Source organism: Arvicola amphibius, chromosome 2 (assembly GCF_903992535.2).
Source record: "Arvicola amphibius chromosome 2, mArvAmp1.2, whole genome shotgun sequence".
Taxonomy (NCBI): domain Eukaryota; kingdom Metazoa; phylum Chordata; class Mammalia; order Rodentia; family Cricetidae; genus Arvicola; species Arvicola amphibius.
The window spans coordinates 114946835-114968419 of NC_052048.2; the positions used below are offsets into that span (position 1 = coordinate 114946835).

Genomic DNA, 21585 nt, shown 5'->3' on the forward strand with positions numbered 1-21585 from the left:
AACAGGGCGGAAAATGGCATGCTAATACCTCCTGACAGTGTGGTCCCAAGACGGTCTTCTCCGATTCATTGAGTGTCACTCACAGAACCCAACCAGCCGGAACTTATTTCAGTCCCTTTCAAGGCACAGCCCTGTGACAGGGAAGAGAGAGTGGGTAGAGACTCTCTGAGTGCTGCGTCCACGCTCTCTTTCTCTGCCAGTTTATCCCCTCATGTGGCTCCCAGTGCCAGAACTGGCCATCCTGCTGCTTGGGCTGCTGGGAGCTGAGCCGGTGACAGTCCCTGCTGGGGCCAGCAAGGGGGAGTTAGTTGCTGTGTGTGTGTGGGGGGGGGTTTAAGCTCCTCTTCTTTGTTGTATAGAGCTTGCAATTTTGCTTCTGGGCTCCACTGAGCCCTCTTCTGTTTGGAGACTGGTGAACAGCCCTGCTGCAGGGAATTATTTACTTTGATCTCTGTAAGTCAGCATGTTTGTACCTACTTTTTGAGAGTCTGTGCACCTCTGTGTGTGTATGTGCACGTGTGCATGTGTGTTTTATGTATGTGGTATTTTTAGTTCTTCCCATTTTCCCATAACATAGTCACGATGGCTTTCCTCCAGGCTCTCCTCTTTTCTGGGTCTGGGAGTGTGTGGCTGTATTTTCCTGCCTATCTTACCAAGGGAAACTCTGGCTGCTTTAGAGTACTCTTTCCCACAGTTCTTATAAACCTGTCCCAAGCTCCCTGGTGTGTGTGTGGCAGGTGTTAAAGTTGGGAGCATAGCCCCAGTCCCTGGCATCCATCCCAGCCCCCTGGCCTGGGAGTATATTGGTCTGGACTCCAAATCCCAGGAGGGGTCAGGACCACTCCCACAGGGCATTTAAGTGGGCTCCCAGAGGAGAAACACGTGGTTTCAGGTTTGCATGTGCTCCCCTCTTTCCTGTCTCCCTGCCATGCGCTTGGCCACCCGTATTTAATAAAACTGTGGGCATTTTAATTTGGCTTGATTTGACCTAATTGGACTTCTTTGTGCCTGCAGAGTTGCTCCTTATTATTTTTTTCCTAACAGCAGGGTGGCAGCAGCATGCCAATGTGTCTTCCTTTTAATCAGTTGTCTGAAGGCTCTGGCCAAACGCAGAATGGACCTTGACAGCATGTGCGCCACAATGACATGTGTGCATAGCCGGGAGAGCCCTGGAGTCTTGGCTCCTATGAGGTCCCTGTAGCAACTGCAACAAATAGCCGTGGAATGGTGGCTTAAAATCAAAGGGCTTTCTTCCTTTACAGTTCTGGAGTTCAGAAGTTTAAATTGCATTGACAGGGCTATTCCTTTCTCTGGAGACTTCATATACTGAATGTTTCCAGCCTCTAGAAACTGTCCGTTTTTTTTTAAAAAAAAATTTATGTGCATTGATGTTTTGCCTGCGTGAATGTCTGTGTGGGGTTGTTGGATCCCCAGGAACTGAGTTTCAGGCAGTTGTGAACTGCCACATGGGTGTTGGAATTGAACCTGGGTCCTCTGGAAGAGCAGCCAGTGCTCCTAACCACTGCACCATTTCTCCAGCCTTTCCCCCATTCCTTGACTTGTGGCCTTGCGTCACTCTGACCTTGAGGATGGCTCCCCACACCTGTTACGATATTGCGCCCACCTGGATAATGCAGGCTCAGTTCCCACATCAAGAGTCCTGGACATGTCTCAGAATTGTAACTATGTGGGCAGGAATAAAGACATTCTAAGATAAACCAAGAGGCATGTGTGCTCCCCATTTTGGCCACCAGATTACCAAAACAATAGACGTCAAGAAATTGAAATTTCCCCAAAAGTCTCATACTGGAAGAAGAAAGCTGAAGGCTGGAGCCGCCACAGGAGAGCTTGCCTCCTGGAAGAAGACTTCATATAGTTCTGAGCATCCAAACCTTTCAGGGGAGACTGGCCAAGACAGCAGTGGGCAGGGCCACAACCAGGCTGCTTAGTTATGCACATCTCTGGCTCTCTACTTGAGCCTAAACTTTGTGTTAGAACCCCCAAGGTGGACCTCTTCATTCGTCCCTCTTTCTAATGTGATCACATTGAATAAATCTCCATCTTCTGCATTTTATTACTGACTACTTGGCCCGGAGAGGACAGGTGGTGAGCTTCAGTTTGTGAAGGCTGCCAGTACACAGGATCTGAACTAACAACCTTAGAAACTGTCTCCTTTGTGAGCTAAAGTAGCACTCTCAAGATTCTGGGGGTTGGGACAAGGACATTTTTGTTGGGGGAGGGGCTCACCTTAACTTTATGATTTAAAGGGGAAAAAAAAATCAAACTGTATGAGTATGAGCAGATGTGGTGGTATCCAAGCCAGCTTGGCCACTCATGTGGCAATGATTCTAGAAAGGTTTTTTTTAGGCCGTCCTTGAAGATCCACCCCCCAACCTCAACCTGTTAACTTCTGAACTTCTCCTTGGTCATCACAGTGAGAAGCAGGCTGAAGGCAGTGGCCTGGCCAAGTGTCTGCACGCACAGGTGGCAGCAGCTGGCAGCTGCGCCATCAAACAGGTTACAATGGGCGGGGAGGAGTCCTGCCATTGGTGGAAGACGCAAAGGCACTTGGAAGTAGGACCACAGGGTTTTAATCAAACACAGCAAGATGGCTGCGAGACAGAACAGGTAATGCTTGGAGAAGAGAAAGAAGACCATCTCCTTGGCCACGTAGATGATGTGGATGAAGATGAAGCAGTACAGGAACATGGCAAACTGGTTCTGGGGGAGCAAGAGGTCCTGGAGGCCTCCCGAGAACTGTGAGGAAAGAAGACAGCGTAGCTGGCGACACCAGCTATGTTTAGGCCAAGATGCCCTAAACTAGCGAGAACTATTAGTTTAGATATATTTAGTATTATTGAATTTATTTATCCATCCATTCATCCTCCCTTTCTCTCCCCTTTCCTTTCAACCACTTAGAAAAAGAAAACTATGGAAGGCTCCATATTCAATCCCCCACCTAAGATTTTGGTAAATGAACCATAAGGAAAACACTTTTTAAAAACTATTCCCAAGGGCCCAGGCCTTAGATACATCATTGCTGAAAACAGCTACAGACGTGTCCTGACCCTGACAGTGACCTCAAGGAGGTCACTGAGTCATAATCCCCCTTCCCAAAATCATGAGGAAGAATGAGAAATGATAAAATGAATCCTAGTGAGGTCACTGTCACATAGACAGATCTCATTCATTTTGTATCTTGAGTTAACCTTATTTTTACTGACCCTGGGCACCGGGCCAATGCTGTCCTTCCTCTGCCCCATCTTGCCCAGCTGGGTTACCCATGTGAACAAGTTCTCTGGGACTCCAAGTTTCCCAGATCTGGACTCTGGTTCTTAGAAACATTCTTTGGATGTCATCCCCTAATAGCCTAGTTTTCGGGACAGCGGCACTCTGAAGGTACATCCTTTGGATATTGTCTCCTAATAGCCTAGTTTTCAGGACAGGCACCCTGAAGGTACATCCTTGAGCTCAAATGAGCATTTCAGACTCCCTGTGTCTTGGCACATGTCACATGGTTAGTATGTGGTCTTCCACCATGGGATCTTCTCTCTCCTGGGGCAGGTGGCCAGAGTGCCAGGCTCCCTGAACCTGCAGAAGTTGGGTTTTTGGATGGGTCTGACTGTGAGTCGCTCTTTTCTGAAGTCAGTAACTAGACTCAGACCCTATTTTGTCATGGGTGCGGGAGATAGAAGCCAATATAAACATTCTGGTCTGAGTTTGAGAATTTGCCATGGTTTCTGCTCCACAATACTTTTTAAAATGTCAGTATTAATGGCAAAGGCCAAGATGCCCTAAACTAGTGAGAAATATTAGTTTGGATATATTCAGTATTATTGAATTTATTTATCCATCCATTCATCCTCCCTTTCTCTCCTCTTTTCTTTCAGCCACTTAGAAAAAGAAAACTATGGAAGGCTCCATAATCAATCCCCCCCCATTTTTTTTTGCAAATGAACCATAAGTAAAACACTTTTTAAAACTATTCCCAAGGGCCTAGGCCTTAGATACATCATGGCTGAAAACAGCTACAGAAATGAGAAAGCAATGACATCAAGACATAAATCTACAGGGATGGGAAATGATTGCAGCTCTGCTGTCTCTAAGGTGAACAGCAAGGAGAGCAGGAGACCACAGGAAGAAATTCAGTGTTCTCTGGCAGGTTAGTGCTCTGTAGGCTGGGGCTCTGTGCCATGACCTCGGCCACACTCTGCAGCCTACATGTGTTTAGCCTGAAATGAGGACGGAGGAAAGTTCTGATGTGCGGGTGTATGTGTGTGCACATATATATGTGTGTGTGTGTATTTATATGTAATGCTCATATATATGTATGTACATATATAATATGCTAATACAGTGAACTCTGTCTTGTTCATATTATATGTATATATGTGTGTGTTTATACAATGTTCATATATATGAGTTTATATATATATAAAATGTTTACATATAATTTCCTGAACTGTCTTGTTTATTTATATATATGAACACACATACATGTGCATATATACATATATCATACCCGTTAGACTTTTCAAGACACTGCCCATGGCCTGTCTTTTAAGAAGTAGAGTATTTTTGGGCTGGAGAGATGGCTCAGAGGTTAAGAGCCCGGTTGCTCTTGCAGAGGTACTGAGTTACCCAGCACCCACAAGGTGGCTCACAACCATCTGTAGTGAGATCTGATGCCCTCTTCTAAATTAATAAATATATAAATCTTTTAAAAATAAAAGAAGCAGAGGACTTTATGATAAGGACTTTCATGTCACCCAGCAAGGAGAGGCATTCTTCCAATTAAAAAGAGAGAAATAAGTAGAAGGGATGGGCCTACCACTGTGACCGCTAATTTCCCCTGTCGCCTGGCCAGGACCTGGAGCTGCCTAGAGCTGCGCCTGTGAGGTCTTGTAGGTTAGGCCGACTGAGATGGGACTTCCCACCATCCCGTGGGTTGGGGTCCTGGACTGAGTGGAAAGGTTATCTGAGCCCCAGTCCTGACCTAAGCAGTGGGACTGGCCTCCTAGGGCTCCTCCCTGGAGCCGTGAGCTCAAACCAACCCTTCCTTCAGCTGTGTTTGTCAGGGCGTCTGTCACAGCAACCAGACAAGAAAGTCTCACAAACAGCATGCCTGATTTAAATAGTTTCTGGTTCAAATTTGCAACTATTTCATCCTTGGACATTGAGAAAAATCTAAGAATGTACAAGAATTGGAAAATATCATGGAGTGTGTGTGAATTCCAGAGAAAGGCAAATGTTTTCTAGATAGGAGAGAAAAATGTATTTCTAATGTCCCATTCAAGAAGCTTGACTTGGCTCAGTAATATCATTCAATGTATACTTAAGCAGGTATCTTGCGAGCAAGAAAAAAATAATTAAGAAGCCAGCATGTGTTCACTGAGAACAAGTCATGTCAAAGAAACCCATTTTCTCTTTAAAGAATTGGCCAGTCGTTGGGCCAATGTAACACCTTATTCTGGGAAGCGATGCGGGACTCAGGGCAGCTTTCTTGGGCAAGCTGCGGAAATGCGAGCTGGGGAGAATGTACCAGCACAGTGTTGATTGTGGTGGGATAACCTGTGGTGGGATCTTGCAGTGGGAGTCCCTTTGGGTCAGCTCCTTCTCAACAGTCATAGCAATCACTTAGATGAGGACAAGCTTCTCAGAACCGAGGGTGACTCAGAGCTGGGAAGCTTAGCTAATAAATCACATCCCAGTAAAACCGAGAAGTGGTGAGTGGAGCTGCTGCGTGCGGGTCAAGAAGGGAACTGTATGAGTTCATAAAAATGCTAGCAGCCAACCATTATTGAGCGCTTTCCTAATGCGCTTGTTCATTGCAAAGCGGCTTGTGTGCGCTCGCTCACTTACGCTTCACAGTGACCCCGCGAGATAGGTTTGACTTTAGTGATAAGCAAGTTCAAGGGGGATTAGTAATGTGTTCAAGGTTAAGTGGTTAACTAAAGCCCTAGAGCTGGGGTTTTTACCCAGAACCCATGATTTTAGAGAGCAGGAAGCACCACTTGGAAGTGGTGACATCATTCACCATGAAGTGCTTAGAATGGTCTGGTCACAGTGATAAATACCTCACATGACACTTCATCTCATCTTGTCCTTTGAAACAAGGATTCACATAGCCCAGGCTAGCCTCAAACTTGTCATGTCACCTTGAGCTGATCATTCTGCCTCACTTCCGGAGTGCTGGGATCCTGGAGGCCCCACATGTGGTTTATTTGGTGCTGGAGACTGAACTCAGGGCTTCAGGCATGCAGGCCAAGCGCTCTACCTGCTGAGCTAGATCCCCATGGCTCAGATGAGCACTCTTGTTCCCATTTAGGGCTAGAACGGGCGGAGTAGGGGTTGAATACACATTTCTCGTGAAAACAACATTGCATTAGTGGTTACCAGGCAGTGTTCAACAGAGAAAGCTCAGACCTGAAAGGGAGGTGATGGTTCTGTTGACATCCCGTGGTCAGATGACGGGGGCTGCTGGGTCTACTACTGCATCTTGAGAGAAAGACAAGTGGTGGGAGGACCAGCGTGGTGTGAGTATCGGACACAGACTGTTAAAAGCGGTACTGGGTAGAGGATGTTGTTTCAGGGTATCTCCTACTCTCAGCTCTCTTTGGAGACTTGAATCTCATTTAACGTGGAAGCTCTAACAGAGTTAGATCTCAGACCACCCTGCAAACTGACTCAAGGCACCAGGGGCTAGAGGCAGCTACATGGATGCTTACCACCTCTCAGCCAGACCTGGGGCTGGCAGGCAAGGCGCATAGCCAAACAGATACAGCAAGGTCTGTCTTGCCAGGGTCCATGGGGATGGCCCTCGGCCCTTAGCACTACTCTGCTACCTGGCGAGGCAAAGCCTGCTGCTGCTGCTGCAGCTGCTCCATCACCTCCTCGTGGTGCCTCTGCCGCTCATTCTCCTGGTGCAGATACTTCAGGCGTGTCAGCTCGAACTCCATGCGCACCTTCTCCAGTTCCATCGCATTGTGGTGTTCTGTCTCCAGGGGCAGGGGCAGCTCCACGGGTTCCAGTCCAGGTCCGTCACCAGCCTGACCCTTGGTGGTATGGCCAGACTTTGGGGATAGTGACTTAGGGGTCCCTGGGCAATCTCTGTCTTCACAAGTTTCATTCTCTTCCAGGATGGGCATTTCTAACTTTAGGGGTTCTGCATCCTAGGATGGAGAAGAAGGGGTGGGATGATGGTGGAGTCAGTGTGGGGCTCCCTAAAACCACATCCTCAGCTCCAAGCCTCAGTTCGCCTGGGGTCTGTTACAAAGAGTAGCTAGACTAGGGAATGGTGGTGCACACCTTTAATCCCACCCAGCTCTTGGGAGGCAGAGGCAGGCAGATCTCTCTGAGTTCAAGGCCAGCCTGGTCTTCAGAGTGAGTTCCAGGACAGCCAGAGCTGTTACACAAAGAAATCCTGTCTTGGAAAACAAAGCAAAACAAAAACCCAAAACACAAAGAGTGTGCTGTTAGAGACTCAAGAACAGAAAGCAAACTGCCACGAAGCCGTGGTGCCCTAAAGTTGTAACTGAAGGCATTGATAGGTGAGATGGGCATCTGCTTAGCTAGCGGTTCTTGTCACTAGGGAGGTCACTTTCTTATTCCCCACATTTCACCTAACTGTTAGGCAATGGGCTTTTCAGGTACTCCAGAGTGGAAGAATCCTAGGGTCTTTGTTGAGAGAACCAGTCAACATGTGTCTATGTATCTGTGTGTGACCCAGCCACAGAGAGAAGGAAGGGTCTCAAATAGAGAGATAAGACAGTTTCATGTAACATTACAACCCCACAAAGGGTTGCTGGTTCCTGGAGGCAACTGGGTACCAACTATGGAGATGGGACACAGCCCTGCTCTTCTTGGCATCTGAATCTCATAGTACCTCCTTAGACTGTAAAGCTTTGAGTGCCCTGCCCCGCCCCCGCCCCATGGAATGTCTAGGGCAATCAAGAGAGGCAAGATCGTCTTACCAAAGAGGCCTTTGACTTCCCTTCGGGCATGTTGTCACCAGGTGCCACCTTGGAGAGGGTGGGGCAACTTTCTCCTGCCCCACGTGCTCCCATCATCTCTCGGTCCTCTGTTGCCATCCAGATAACCACAGTGCTGCCAACTAGGGCCAGAGGACATATTTTGAGACAGTAACATTTGGCTTCACCAGGTTCTGGTGACCATCATAATCCCTAATCCTCATAATAGCCACATTCTACCAGTTGCTAGGGCACTTTTGGTTAGAGGCTGTCACACCATTGAGGAGTCATTGGTAAGAATGGCAGGTTGGGGGCAGCAAGATAGTTCAGCCAGTAGAGTTGCTTGCTAGCAAGATCCAATAACCTGAATTTGATCCCTGAGATTCACATGGTTGAAGAGAGAGGAGAGAGAGAGAGAGAGAGAGAGAGAGAGAGAGAGAGAGAGAGAGAGGAGAGAGAGAGAGAGAGAGAGAGAGAGAGAAGAGAGAGAGAGAGAGAGAGAGAGAGAGAGAGGAGAGAGAGAACTGACTCCCATCTGTGTTTCTTATAGTATATGTGTATACCATATAACCCCAAATAAATATATGTAATAAAAAAATTAAAAGACAAAACTCAATGAAGATTGGGCCTTTCTTACCCCCAGGGCTGCTTTGAAAACTGGAATGTCAGTTGTTGGTGCTAGAAGCCTATTGTATAAATTCCAATCCCTTAGGTTTGCCTGTTAAAGGCAGATTATACTAGGATGGACCAGTTTTCTCCTCCCAGAGTTCTATGCTGAATGCTCCCCAGGACCTCAGAATGTGACTTTATTTGGAGATGGGATCTTCATAGAAATGATGTCATTGCAATGGATCCTGATCCAGTGTGACTAATGTCTTTAGAAGATAAGTGTGCCAATAAGTATGGAGGGAAAGCCATGCAGGCACAGCACAAGAGGGGAGCCTTGTGTTGGGTTCCCCATAGAAACAGAACCAGTATGAGACATGGGAAAAGGAACATGAGAATTAGCTCACATAATTATAGAGGTTGAAGAAGCCCATAGTCTCCTGTCTGGAAACTGAAGACCCACAAAGGCTGGTGTTGTAAAAGGAGTGGCGGGCTGCATTCCCGGTGCCTGGCCACCTGGCTAGTTTACACCCAAAATAATTACACGGAAATTGTATTAATTAAATTGCTGCCTGGCCCATTATTTCTAGCCTCTTATTGGCTAACTCTCACATCTTGATTCAACCCATTTCTATTAATCTGTATCGTCACTTGACTATGGCTTACTGGCATGAGTCTAACCAACGTCCGTCTTGGGCAGGAGAAGCATGGCGACTGCCTGATTCTACCCTCTTTCTCCCAGCATTCTGTTCAGTCTACTTCACCTATCTAAATTCTGCCCTATCAAAAAGCCAAGGCAGTTTCTTTATTTGACCAATGAAAGCAACACATAGAAAGATCCTCCTACACCAGGCTGGCACTGCCAGCTGTTACTGCTAGGCTGAGTCCAAAGACCTGGTGCCCTAGTGCAAGGGAGAAGACCCAGGACGCCTCAATACAACCAGCCACCTTCCATCTTCCATTTCATTTCATTGAAGACTTGGTGGACTGGATGAGGCCCACTCCCACTGGGGGTGGCCGTTTGCTTTTCTTACTCCATTTCTTTAAAGGCTGGTGTCTTCTATCAATGCCCTCAAATATATGCCAGTAAATAACGCCTAACACAATACTAGGCACCCGGGGCCTGATCAAGCTGGCATGTAAAATTAATACTTATAGGCTTGGATCAGAGTCTTTCTGTCCCAGTGATTTTTGGAAAAACTGAGCCTGCCGATGCTTGGATCCCAATGTCTAGCTTTTGGAACACCAAAAGTGTAAATATTAGTCGACTGAACCACCCCACCCCATGGGACCCTGCTGTAGAATCACTAGAAAATGAATGCAACTTGAGCTCTACATTCCAATGAATACCATGGGTAGTGGAGGAGGAGGTGAAGATTCTGGAAGGCTGGGAAATATACTTTGTCGTCTTTGGTTTTATTAAAACTTTAACAAAACACTTTCAGTAGGCAGAGTCAGGGTCACATTACAGGAGAAAGTGCTCCATTCCAACTCTGGTTTCATGCCCTGCACTCGTGTTGGGCAGCACACAACTTCCTGTAACTCCAGCTCCAGAGGATCTGATGCCCCGTTCCTGCCTCCATGGCATCACACAGGCCAGCAACGAGGGTTGGGATGACCTGGCCTCGTAGGGATAGTTATGGGTTCAAGGCAGTCCTGAGGCACAGGACCCAGGGCTTGCTCGTGTTTCACCGTCACCACGGCTTGGCGGACTTGGAGGCGGGTCTCTGCGCCTGTGCGGTCTTCTTACCCCAGTCTTGCCCCGTTTTAAAACTGTTTCACAGTTAGGCTGTGCAGGTTTCTGCTCCTTCCTGATTCAGTTTATTAATAACTTCAACTGCTGTGGTCCCTCAGGGTCCTGACCATATGGCCACTCTCTCTGCCTTCTTGTTGGTCCTAAGTCACTTGTGATTTGCCTAGTAAATTGTTCCAAGGGTGAGACTCAGAGTAACCTGGATATTGTTACAGATGCAGGGCCTATCATTGTGGTTGCTGGACAGCCTCACAGAAGGTGCCCTGCCCAGTTCCATCTGTGGTGTGGGGAAATGGAAGGATGCAAAGCTTACGGCAGCCTTAGGTTGCCAAGCAGCAGGAGCCGCATGTGGACAGTTGCTCTTTCAAGGGGCAGGGCAAGCAGTATGCTGGAAATGGAAGACACATCACAAAACATGCATTGATTACAGGTTTGGCAAAGACTTCAATGTGTGAGGACAGCGCTCTCGAGCTTTCATGCACATTTGATTCTCAGGATGCCCCCCCCGTGAGGCAGTGCAAGGCAGGTGCAGTTACCATGGCCTGATACGCAGGGAAGCTGGGCAAGCAGAGCAGTGGGGAGTGTGAGCCTGGGCTGGAATGCAGACCTTCCTTTCTCTGCCCTGTGTTTCAATACAAGACCATAAAGGTGATCTTTGGGGGTTTCAGCTCGAAAACACCAGATGCTTTTTTTGCATGGTAAAAAGAAAAACAGCTGGTGTATCGTAGAGAGTTTTTACAAGCATATTTGTAATAGCAAGACTGGAGCCACTTAAATGTCATCAGAAGGAGCTGATTAAATAGCCACTGTCCGAACTGCTAACTGGGGTAGCAGTGCAGGCCTGGAATCTTAGCAGTTCGGAGGCCAAGGCAAGACGACTGAGAATTCAGCACCAGCCTGGCTTACATGAGATGCCATCTCAATAAAACGAACAAAGCCGATATTTTTAAGAACAATATGAAAAGACAGTAACTTCACTTACACCAGTATCTTGTCCTCAGAGAGAGATGATTTAGAAAAGCAAAACAGCAGTCGTGTTTGCACTAAAATGTGAAAATACATTGAGTTCACCATACCTGTCGAGAGCATGTCTGAAAAGACACCAGAGGAACCGCTTCCCAATGGCTGTTCTGAGGTGAGGGAGCTGAGGAACCAGGCTTATTTTCTTGTTAACTATGCTGTCTGTATTCTGACTTTTAAAAAATGTGCATATGTTATATTTTAATTAAAATTTCAAAGTGTGCCCAGAGGGGCGAGATCTGCTCAGCGCAGGGGAAGAGGTCAGGATGAGTGGCATGAGGAACAGGGAGCCATAGAAGCACTTTGTCCTATGGGACCTGCACACCCCTCAACCTCATCTAGTCAGAGATGACACCGTACTGTTGAAGCAGGCCTTCCCCTTCCTGGCTCCTCAGTTCCAGACTTGGCAACATTGAGACACTGTCCTCAGGTTGCTGGAGTGGTTTAGAGAGTTAGGATGGTAACCATAACAATAGCTTGTGGCTGTTGGGCACTAACTATATGCCAGACACTGAAATGTTTTCCATGGTGTATTGTACATAAGTTTCAGAACAGCCTGTAAGTTAGGGCTATCACTATTTCCCTAGAGGTAGAAACAGCATTATGGGGAGGCTAAGCAACCTGGCCACAGCTACACAGCTAGGAAGAAACCAGGACTTCACCACGAATGTCCCCGTCTTGAGTCTCTTCCGACTTGAAATACTTGGAGTGATTTCTGTTTTCTTAATCCAACCCTGCTGGTAAAAGGATACTCAGGAGAGGAAGTGACTAAAGATGCTCTGAGGATGTGGAGGAAGACACATGGAAGTGGAAGAAGATGCATGGAAGTGGAGGAAGACACATGGAAGTGGAGAAAGACACATGGAAGTGGAGGAAGACCACAGAAGTGGAGAAAGACACATGGAAGTGGAGGAAGACCACAGAAGTGGAGAAAGACACATGGAAGTGGAGGAAGACACACGGAAGTGGAAGAAGACCATGGAAGTGGAGGAAGACGCCCGGACGTGGAGGAAGATGCATGGAAGTGGAGGAAGGCAAGGGTTTGTCGGCAGCATCTCGTAGGTTTTGTGGGAGTGTTCTAACTATCATAGCGAGCTAGGAGACAAGAACACACAGTGATTCCAGCAGTGAGGGAAGGAGATACAAAGGATTAGTAGTTATGCAGGTTGAGAAATACAGGAAACAAAGAAGGTAGGGTCTGGAGAGATAGCGCAGTGATTAAGAGCACTGATGTTCTTTTTTTTTTTTTTTTTTTTTTGGTTTGGTTTTCCTAGACAAGGTTTCTCTATACAGCAGTCCTGGCTGCCTGAAACTCACTCTGTAGATTAGGCTGGCTTCAAACTCACAGAGATCTGCCTGCCTCTGCCTCCTGAGTGCTGGGATTAAAGGCGTGCACCCCTACCACCTACTGGAGCACTTGCTGTTCTTACCGAGGACCAGGGTTTGGTTCCTAACACCCACACAGAGGCTCATAACCTATTAATTGGAGGCAACTCCAATTCCAGAGATGCTGACATCCTCTTCTGGCCTTCCTGGCACCCCACCAGGCACACAGACACAAGGTATGTATGTACATGTATGTATGTACATACATGCAGACACTCAAGCATACACATTTATTTTTTTTTTTTTTTTTTTTTTTTTTGGTTTTTCGAGACAGGGTTTCTCTGTGGCTTTGGAGCCTGTCCTGGAACTAGCTCTTGTAGACCAGGCTGGTCTCGAACTCACAGAGATCCGCCTGTCTCTGCCTCCCGAGTGCTGGGATTAAAGGCGTGCGCCACCACCGCCCGGCCATACACATTTAAAAAAAACTTTACATTTCAGAAAAGTGAGGTTAGGGAGATGGCCAGGACATGATGATGGGAAGGTGCTTGCTGTACACTCATGAAAATTAAAGTTCGAGTCCCCAGCACCTGCGTAAAAACTAGGTGTGATGGTGCATGTCTGTAATCCCAGCACTGGGCAGGTGGAGAGAGGTGGATCTCTGTATCTCACAGCTGGTCTAGCTGAATCCATGAGTTCTAGGTTGAGGAAGATTTCCCATCACACAAAGTAAGGTGGAGAGAGTGATTGAGAAAGACCTCAACCTCTGGTCTCTATACAAATTACATGGACCCACATGCATGTATACAACACACACATACCACACAAGACACCCATACCACCCACACATACACCACACCCACCCACCCACGCCACACACATACCCCACACAACCACACTCACACACTATGCACATAGCCACACTTACCCCTCCCCCACCCCTACTACAGAGAAGGAAAGGCTGTGAGGCCTCCTAGAGGCTGAGCTTCAAGCTTTGTAGGAGAGGGTGTGGCCGAGTCTTTGAGGTCAAGGTCAAAGGGGGTCAAGATTGCAAGATTGCCAACAAAACTCACCGGGAAGCCGCTCCAGGAGATGGGAGATGGTGAACTTGCCAGGAAGTCACTGCAGAAAAATCACAGCTGAGGGCCTAGCATCCCCCCCCCCCCCCCCCCCCGCTGAAGCTCTAGAGTGGCACAGCGCCAAAGGGTTTGGCACTGGGGTCAAGCACTGTAGCACCTTTTAAGAAAGGTACCCTGGGATCAGAAAACAGAGCCGCTGGTCCAGTGATGGCTCAGCTTCGCCCTCTGCAGACACAGCGTAGAATCACACGCAACAGACACACTTGTTCACTCAGATCCCAAGAGGGGCAGTGAAGGACAAGTCAGTTGAACACCTGCCTGGCTGCCCTGCCTTCGAGAAGTCACCAAAAACCTTCCACGGCCCTGACCCTGGTAGAGTAATAGCAAGGATCATCACGTGCAATTCTCTCTGTGGAGTATGAAGCCGCCCTAGAGAGAGGAGGCACCTTTTGGCCTCGTGCTCCCTAAACTGGCAGACATTGCTCAGCCCAGAAAGCCCTCCTGGGGTTGTCTTTGGCTGCTCCCAATAAAATCATCTTTTCATTTTTCTAGCTGGATAAGATACTGCTGTGGACACAGCCTTGTTCATAGCAAGTGTCAGTAAAGGGGCTGTTTAGCTAGTGGCCCAGATAGAATAAATACTGAGTGGTAAATGTGACATGGGCAGGCAGACCAAAGGGTCATGGAGCCATACCCCCACCTTGGGTCTGGACACCCCAAGGAGAACCAGAGGTTCTGCTTTGTAAGCCACTTTCTTCCTTCCGTCCCTCACCTTGATCGTTGGCAGCAGATCATCCATTTGGTGACAAGTTCAGTTTGATTTTAAAGGCTTGGGCAACAGTGATAAGTGTGTGGTTTTTGCTATTTAAAGAAATTTTATTTTGCTTGTATGATGTGTGAATGTATACATGTTTGTATATGTGTGTAGAGACCAGAGGTGAATGAAGAGTGTTCTTTATTGTTCTCTCTCTCTCTCTCTCGCTCTCTCGCTCTCTCTCCACACACACACACACATATATACATATATATGTATGTATATATATATATATATATATATATATATATATATAGAGAGAGAGAGAGAGAGAGAGGGTCTCTCACTGAACCAAGAGCTTACCAATTCAGTGATTCTAGCTGGCCGGTGAGTCCTAGACATCTTCCTGTCCTCATTTCCCCAATCCTGTGATTATGGGCCCAAGTTACCTGGCTTGCTTTTTACATGCGTGCTGGGGAGATTCACACTCAGGGTCTTATGCTTGCCCAACAACCACTTTATTGACTGAATCATCTTCCCAGCCCTACTTATATATGCTTTGGAGAGAGGGCGTCACTATATGATTGAGGCTAGCCTCGAATGTATGGTTTCCTTGCCTCATCTTCTCGAGTGCTGGAACTAACGTCCAGCTCTTCACAGGAACTTTGCATGATTTAACAAAGCTATTTCATCCCACTGCAGGTTTATAGGACTCTAGTTTCTTTTTTATATATTGGGTTTATGATAGCAGAGCCCATTTATGGGGACCCCAGAAAAACCCGAGTGAAGGAGTCCTGTGCTTTGGCCAGCTTGGTGCTTCTGAAGGATGGAGAAAGGATCCCTCAGAGAGAAATGTTAAAGAAAGAGCCTATGCCAGGATCCTGGATCTCAGCACGTAGGTGGAAGGACCTGGATTCCTCTCAGCCTGAGTGCACAGTGTCCCCATTACTTGCTTGTGGTCAGAGGACAGGCCTATCAAACACAGCGGGTGTCGCTGTGCCCAGCACAGCTCTGCCACCAGCCAGGCCAAGAGTGTCACTGAGCACCCTGGAGCCATGTGGGCATTGAAGCAGATGCTGTTTCTTGTGGCCTCTGCTGTTTCTAACTTGTCACATGCGAGCCTGATTGCAATGGTGGGCCCAAATCTTCGCTGGCCTTTCAGAACGAGTTTTCTTGGTTCCAGGGGCCTATCTAGATAAACTTAACAATGAGGGGATCCCTCCTTAAAAAGCTGTCTCACCTGGTGCCCCTTTCCAGCACCAAGAACTCCATTCCATCCTTGCCCTCAGATTCCTCTTGTTTGTCGCACGGAGCATGAGCGCAACGATACCATCATGTGGGCCAATTCTGCCCCCTTGTGGCCAGTCTTTGTTGAGTGGTAGCTCAGTTTTGCCGGAGATTCTTGGCAGGATGATTAGATCACCCGCAGAGAAGCTGAACCCACAGATCTTTGGGGACCGGTTTCAGTTCCAGAGAATACCTGTTGGTAATCCAAATCTGTGGTCCCATTTTTGTGGAGGTCTGTGTGTTAGCGAGGTGAACCACAGGCTGCCATTGGGAATATCTGGGTGCTGGACTGACAGGCTGAAATGAATGGAGCCATGGGCATTTAATTTCAGGGACATCGACAGGAAGCAGCCAGTAGTAGCACCAACAGCCTTGTGGAACGTGGCCCCTGGAGTCCCCTTCCAGCCTGCAGGAGGGGTGTTGAACTGTGGCAGCATGCACCTGGCTTTGCTTTCGGGTTTGGGTGGAGAGGGATCTCTGGCCCTACAAGGAATGAAGGTCTAAGAGTTGGGGATTGGAAGTGGCAGGGAAACTAGAACACAGAGGAAGTAGGCAGACGGTGGGGCTTAACAAATAAGGTAGGAGAAGGCACAAGTACACAGGCCTTGAAACTGGGATAGCAAGTGAGAATGTAGCTCAAAGCCCACCTGTGCCCCTCAATGCCTGCAGGTGACTTAGAGGGCCCTGGATGGGCTGGGGTGGTTAGCTGAACACACAGAGAAAGATGGCGTGGTGGATCCCAGGCCTGTTTGGACTTTTCTAAGACTCCACGTAGTCTGATTTTGGCCCTGCTCCAAGGACCCAGCCAGTGTTTCTTCTTTATCAGCTCTGGCCCTGTGTTGTCCTTCAAACTACACAACCCAGACCCAGCTCTGATTTCCTCGTTAGGAAAGCAAGAAGATTGGGCCTACTGACTGAAACACACAAAGTCGTGGAGACGGCCGACAATAATGCAAGCATAACACTTCCCATGGATACTTGTTTGCACTAGAATCAAGGCCTCTTAGCCAAATGATAGCATTTTACCTGGAGAGGTAGAAGGAGGGGGGGAGGGGGTTATGAGCTGGAGTTAGAGGAAGGCTTCTCAGGACTTGTCTACAAGTCCTAAACAGCCCAGGTGGTGTTGTCTGTGGACCAGTTTGGCACTGCCTTTGCTTGCTGGTAGGATCAAAATGGCTTATGCTAAGCCAGGCGTGGTGGGGCATGCCTATAATTCCAGCACTTGGTGGATAGGATGGGCAGAGCCAAGAGAATCAGGACTTCAAAGTCATCTTCATCTACATAGCGAGTTTGGGACCAGCCTGGGCTAATCGAGACCCTGTCTCAAGGAAATACGCAAAGGCTCACATTGGCAAGGGTGGAATGAGTACTTGGGCCTCCCCGCATCAATAGGAGTTTCTTCTTGACTTTGCTTTCAGATATCAAGACTAGGGCAGCCTTTCCCGGAGGGCATTTCTCAGGAAGCCAGTCCCTAAGGGATGTTGCATGAGGCTTGGGTGTCTCTGGTCACCTGTGTTTTGGAAATTCCCTCCTGCCATGTTGATGCTCAATGATAATGCTCACAGTTCACAGTGATAGAAGGTGGACCCATGGAATCCAGTGGTACATGAAAGGGAACACCTTGGCTTATGCAGATGTCTCCAAAGTTCTTTGAGTCAAGACTTATTTTTCCTATGCACGTGTACTATGCCTCTGGGAGAACTGGTTCCCCCAGAGCCCATGAGGAACCTGCTTTTCTCATACTGGGATCATGAGAGTAAGATAAAATTAAGGCTTTAATCTTCAGAGGCTACTGTGAATTCCTGACTTTACTCTGAGGGGCTCTGACATTTACTTCCACTTGCTCCTTTGATGACCTCAGGTCACGGTCTCTGCAGGTTTTGAAAGGACAATGAACGTAACAGGAGGTAGACCAGATGTACTTGGCTCTGGCTAGGCAAATGTTTTCAGTATCTCCCAGGCAGTTTGGAAGATGACCAAGAAGCATGGGGAATTCTCTGGGCACAACAGCTGGGACCTTGGCATTGTGCCCTGATGCCACCACTATCAAGCATTTACAGAAGCTTGCATGTGACCATATTTTTATTTCCCCAAGGAACTGCTATGGTCATCCTTGCGGGTATTGTGGCTCAAAGTGGTTAAGTAATTTGTCATGGCACACAGCTGTTAACTACCAGAGTGGAGATTCAAAACCAAAGCTGTTTGGCTTTGAGTTCTGTTTTTTTTTTTTTTTAATCTTTTTTGCCCCCTTTCACCCTCAGTTCTGTCTCACACATGTAGATCAAGCCGATTAATCCACAGGTTCTGAGGAGTTGTCTTGAAAAAAGGCCCACAACGCCCATCTCCTTATATCTCTTTTCTTCCTTCCCCTCTTTATTTTATTTTGAAGCAGTGTCTCATATAGTACAGGATGACCTCGAACTTGTCATTTAGCCAAGGCTGCCCTTGGACTCCAGGTCCTCCTGGCTCTACCTCCTTATGACTAGGGTTCTAGGCTCTACCTCCTTATGACTAGGGTTCTAGGCCTCTGCTATTACATTTTGCTTCTCTCCCACATCTTTCCGATGACCCCCAAAGCCTCCTAGTGACCACCTTCCAAACTGTCACCAGATCTATGGCCATGAAGGAGCAGTGAGAGATTTTCTATTTGGTGTGATATTAACGAGATGTTTCTACCCTTTCTTGTTCTGCCACCCCCAGTAATGTCAGCTTTGCTGTCTCCTCTGGCTATTTCCCTTTGTTCCAAGCAAATTTCATCTTTGGGGACTTGGAGCCAGTGACATTTCACTCTACTGCATGGATATCTTCAAGTGTATCTTGGCTCATATGCTTGACTCTAGACTTCAGGCTTTTTTGGGTCAGGGACCATGGGATTTGTGCCTACCACAGTATCTGGCATCTGGCATGGAGCAGGTGCTCAGCCACCCGCCTGTTAAGTGACAAGTAAGGCAAGGGACCCTGGAAATTATTTCTCAAAAGAAAAGCAGTGTGCAGTGGAATGCATCTTTGCTGTAGAAAACAACGCTCATTATTGCTTTCCTGGTATTCAGGAATGGTTTCAGATTTGCTCTAAGCCTGGACCCATTGCTTCCTTGGCAGCATTACTGCCTTTGTCCAGAAGATGGCGAGCAAAGCCAATAGAAAGGAGAAAGTTCAGTAGCTCAGGACCAGACCTGAGTGAGCTGACAGTTCTCATGAAAGAGATGGGGATGGAAAATTATTTGCCAAAGTTTATAAACATGAACCAAGGAGGCAGTTTTTCTGGCTAAGCTTCAGGAAAGTGAGCAGTTTAGAAAGGGCAGTTGAAGTGGAGAGGCTGCAGCAGGCTGTGTGTCTTTCTTCAAGATGTCTCTTTAGTCTCTTTAATATCCCTCTCCTAGGCAGCCTCAGAGTCTCAGCAGGCCAGGACACCATCCTTGTCTGAGAAGTTCACTTTGGGAATCTCCTAGCCTAGATTGTGGCCTTGGTAACTCCATGGTGTGCTGGAAGATTCCAAGAGCTTCCCATTCATCTTTGCACGGGTCTTTTTTATTGATCAGGGCTTGGGCAAGACATGCTGGTTCGAGCTGGCTAGAAAGAGGTAACAGCCTACCAGAGTGGACAGACTGGAAAGGTTCCAGCAGGGTGGGAATTTGCCAAGTAACTTTTTAAAAGAGGCTGAGGAGGCCAGACAATATTATATCTTCAATGACAGTGTCATGCAAAGTAAGGGCAGCCAATCCCATCGAGGGCAAGGGTATGACCCTGGGAAGAGGTTGGCATGCCTCCCCCATCTTTAGAGAGACTGATTTCTAAGGCCGTAGCCACTGCCACTGCAATCCCCACCCCCCATTTTTCTTGTGACCTAAATCCTCCCCTGAAGCTGAGCTGGGCTCTAGGCCAGGGTGTCAGTCATGGACAAAGGCGCCCTGTTTTAAAGGCCTGGCCACTGTGCTTGCCTGTAAGGTCTGGCAAGTGGTGTAGGCCTCCCCAAGCTGATAACATAGAAATATACAAAGAGGACACCCCCTCCCAGGATGCTAGCAACACTGCCCCCTCAGGTTTCCACTGCATGGTGACAGAGCTATGTTCCCGAGGCCACTCGATTCAGGCTGCTTGTGTTGTGGGTGCTGGGCTAGGTTCTTCTTCCAGCTGGCCCCGTTCTGGCTTGTTTGATTTTCCTAGCTGACTGGAAAGTCCCTTTTTCTCGGGGTCTTTGGACCAAGAGTGAACGACATCCCAATGTGGCCTCTCCTCTTTCTGTCTACTTCCCCTTCTTGTTTCCCAACATCCTGGTCCCTCTGTCATGGAAGGAGCAATGGCAAAAGAGCCAGCTGAGCTGGGGACCCATTGCTGTGAAGAAGGGAGATGGGTCTTTTAGTTCTGCAGGAAGTTTCTGCTCCCGTGGACTGGGGATGCCATCATCTACCTGACCTCTGGTCACCGAGAGTGCGTAGACAGTGCAGACGACAGATGCATCAGTTCACGGTAGCCAGGCCTCTCAATGGGCCTGGAAGGTTCAAGCAAGAAGGAAACGTGAAAGGATGGGATGGACTTAGATGTGCACACTATATGTGGGAGGTGTGTCGGGTGGGAAATGGGAGGACAGAGGCACAAAGGTAGGTGTCAGTAGGCACATCCTTCTGACTAAACAAGAGCTGTGTATGTACATGTGCAAGGGCATCCATGAGGAGGGGCATCCAGGAAGCTGGCGTGAGTGTAGTTATAGAGGACCTCTTACAGCTCATTACTTCACAGACTATTGCAACTACTTGGGCAAAGACTGTGTAGAAATTAGCATTAGGAGAATTAATGTGGCTATATTGAGGAGGACTGGAAAGGACCATTAGGAGGTTGTGAGTTCTGGGTACAGTGGATGACAAAGGAGACTAAGAAGGTACCTGGGGACAGATGTCAGCCCCATCCTGCAGGAAACATTGACACAGGCACCTGAGAGACCAGAACAACCACAGCATTGAGGAAGACACATAGGGTCCTGTACAAAAGCCTGGTGTGGGTGGTAGTGAGGAAGATACATGGGGTTAAGCAAGAAAGTCTGATGTGGGCACAACTCAGCCTCTAAAGTGCCCTCAAAGGGACCTTGTTCATCTGGCCACTTCCGTGTGGAGGAAAGTGGAGCCCACAGTTAGATAGAACCCTTCTATGCCTTCCTCTCCCACTCTGGGCTTCTCTTCCAGAAGGTCCTCCTTATCCTGACTACACACTTGACTCAGCCTCCGGTGCGAACCAGTTGAAGGAGTAGGCCCCTCCTGGTCCAGGTTCTCCGCTGAGCTCTGACCACATCTTAGAGCAGAGCGCTCTGGTTTCACTTTGCCGAGGGCAGGTGTTCTGTCCCTCAGTGCCAGGATCCAGCTGTCCTGGGGGTGGGAGGGAAATGTAGCCCTGTTTTGAAGGCTCTGTTAAGGAAGTGAGACCAGTTATGTCTGAGAAGGAGGGAGGTAGGATGGGAGGGAGGGAGAGAGGGAGGGGGGAGGAGAGAGAGAGACAGAGACAGAGAGACAGAGACAGAGAGACAGAGAGAGAGACAAAGAGAGAGACAGAGAGAGACACACACAGAGAGAGACAGAGAGAGAGGATGAAGAGGAGAGAAGAGGAGAGGAGAGGAGAGGAGAGGAGGGGAGGGGAGGGGAGGAGAGGAGAGGAGAGGAGAGGAGAGGACTTTCTGGAAGTTAAAATAGGCAGCTCAAGTTGTCTGTTTCTTCTAGTCCAGGTCCCTTGAGACAGCTGCTTGTATGATTGATGGCTACATTTATTTGCTGCAGTTTTCCTGGGATCACAGCTCTCTAATAAATG

At 48.0% G+C, this 21585-nt stretch overlaps 1 protein-coding gene across 1 annotated transcript; it reads right to left on the reverse strand.

The window, feature by feature from the left end:
• Positions 1 to 209: 209 nt before the first annotated feature.
• Positions 210 to 8090, reverse strand: Tmem247 (transmembrane protein 247). The gene is made up of 5 exons (XM_038319350.2): positions 7974 to 8090; positions 6846 to 7172; positions 2417 to 2757; positions 1583 to 1683; positions 210 to 451 (listed from the first exon to the last, which is right to left on the reverse strand). The coding sequence occupies exons 1-5, from the start codon at positions 8088 to 8090 to the stop codon at positions 210 to 212; spliced, it is 1128 nt and encodes a 375-aa protein (XP_038175278.2).
• Between the last annotated feature and the right edge of the window lie 13495 nt (positions 8091 to 21585).

Coding starts and splice junctions, on each gene's coding strand:
- Tmem247 (XM_038319350.2), bottom strand. CDS start 8,090: ATGGCAACAGAGGACCGAGAGATGATGGGAGCACGTGGGGCAGGAGAA. Junction 7,173..7,973: donor GGAAGTCAAAGGCCTCTTTG/GTAAGACGATCT, acceptor TCTCCATCCTAG/GATGCAGAACCCCTAAAGTT. Junction 1,684..2,416: donor ACTGTGATGACCAAGGAGAA/GTTCAGAAGTTA, acceptor CTGCCCACATAG/TTACAATTCTGAGACATGTC.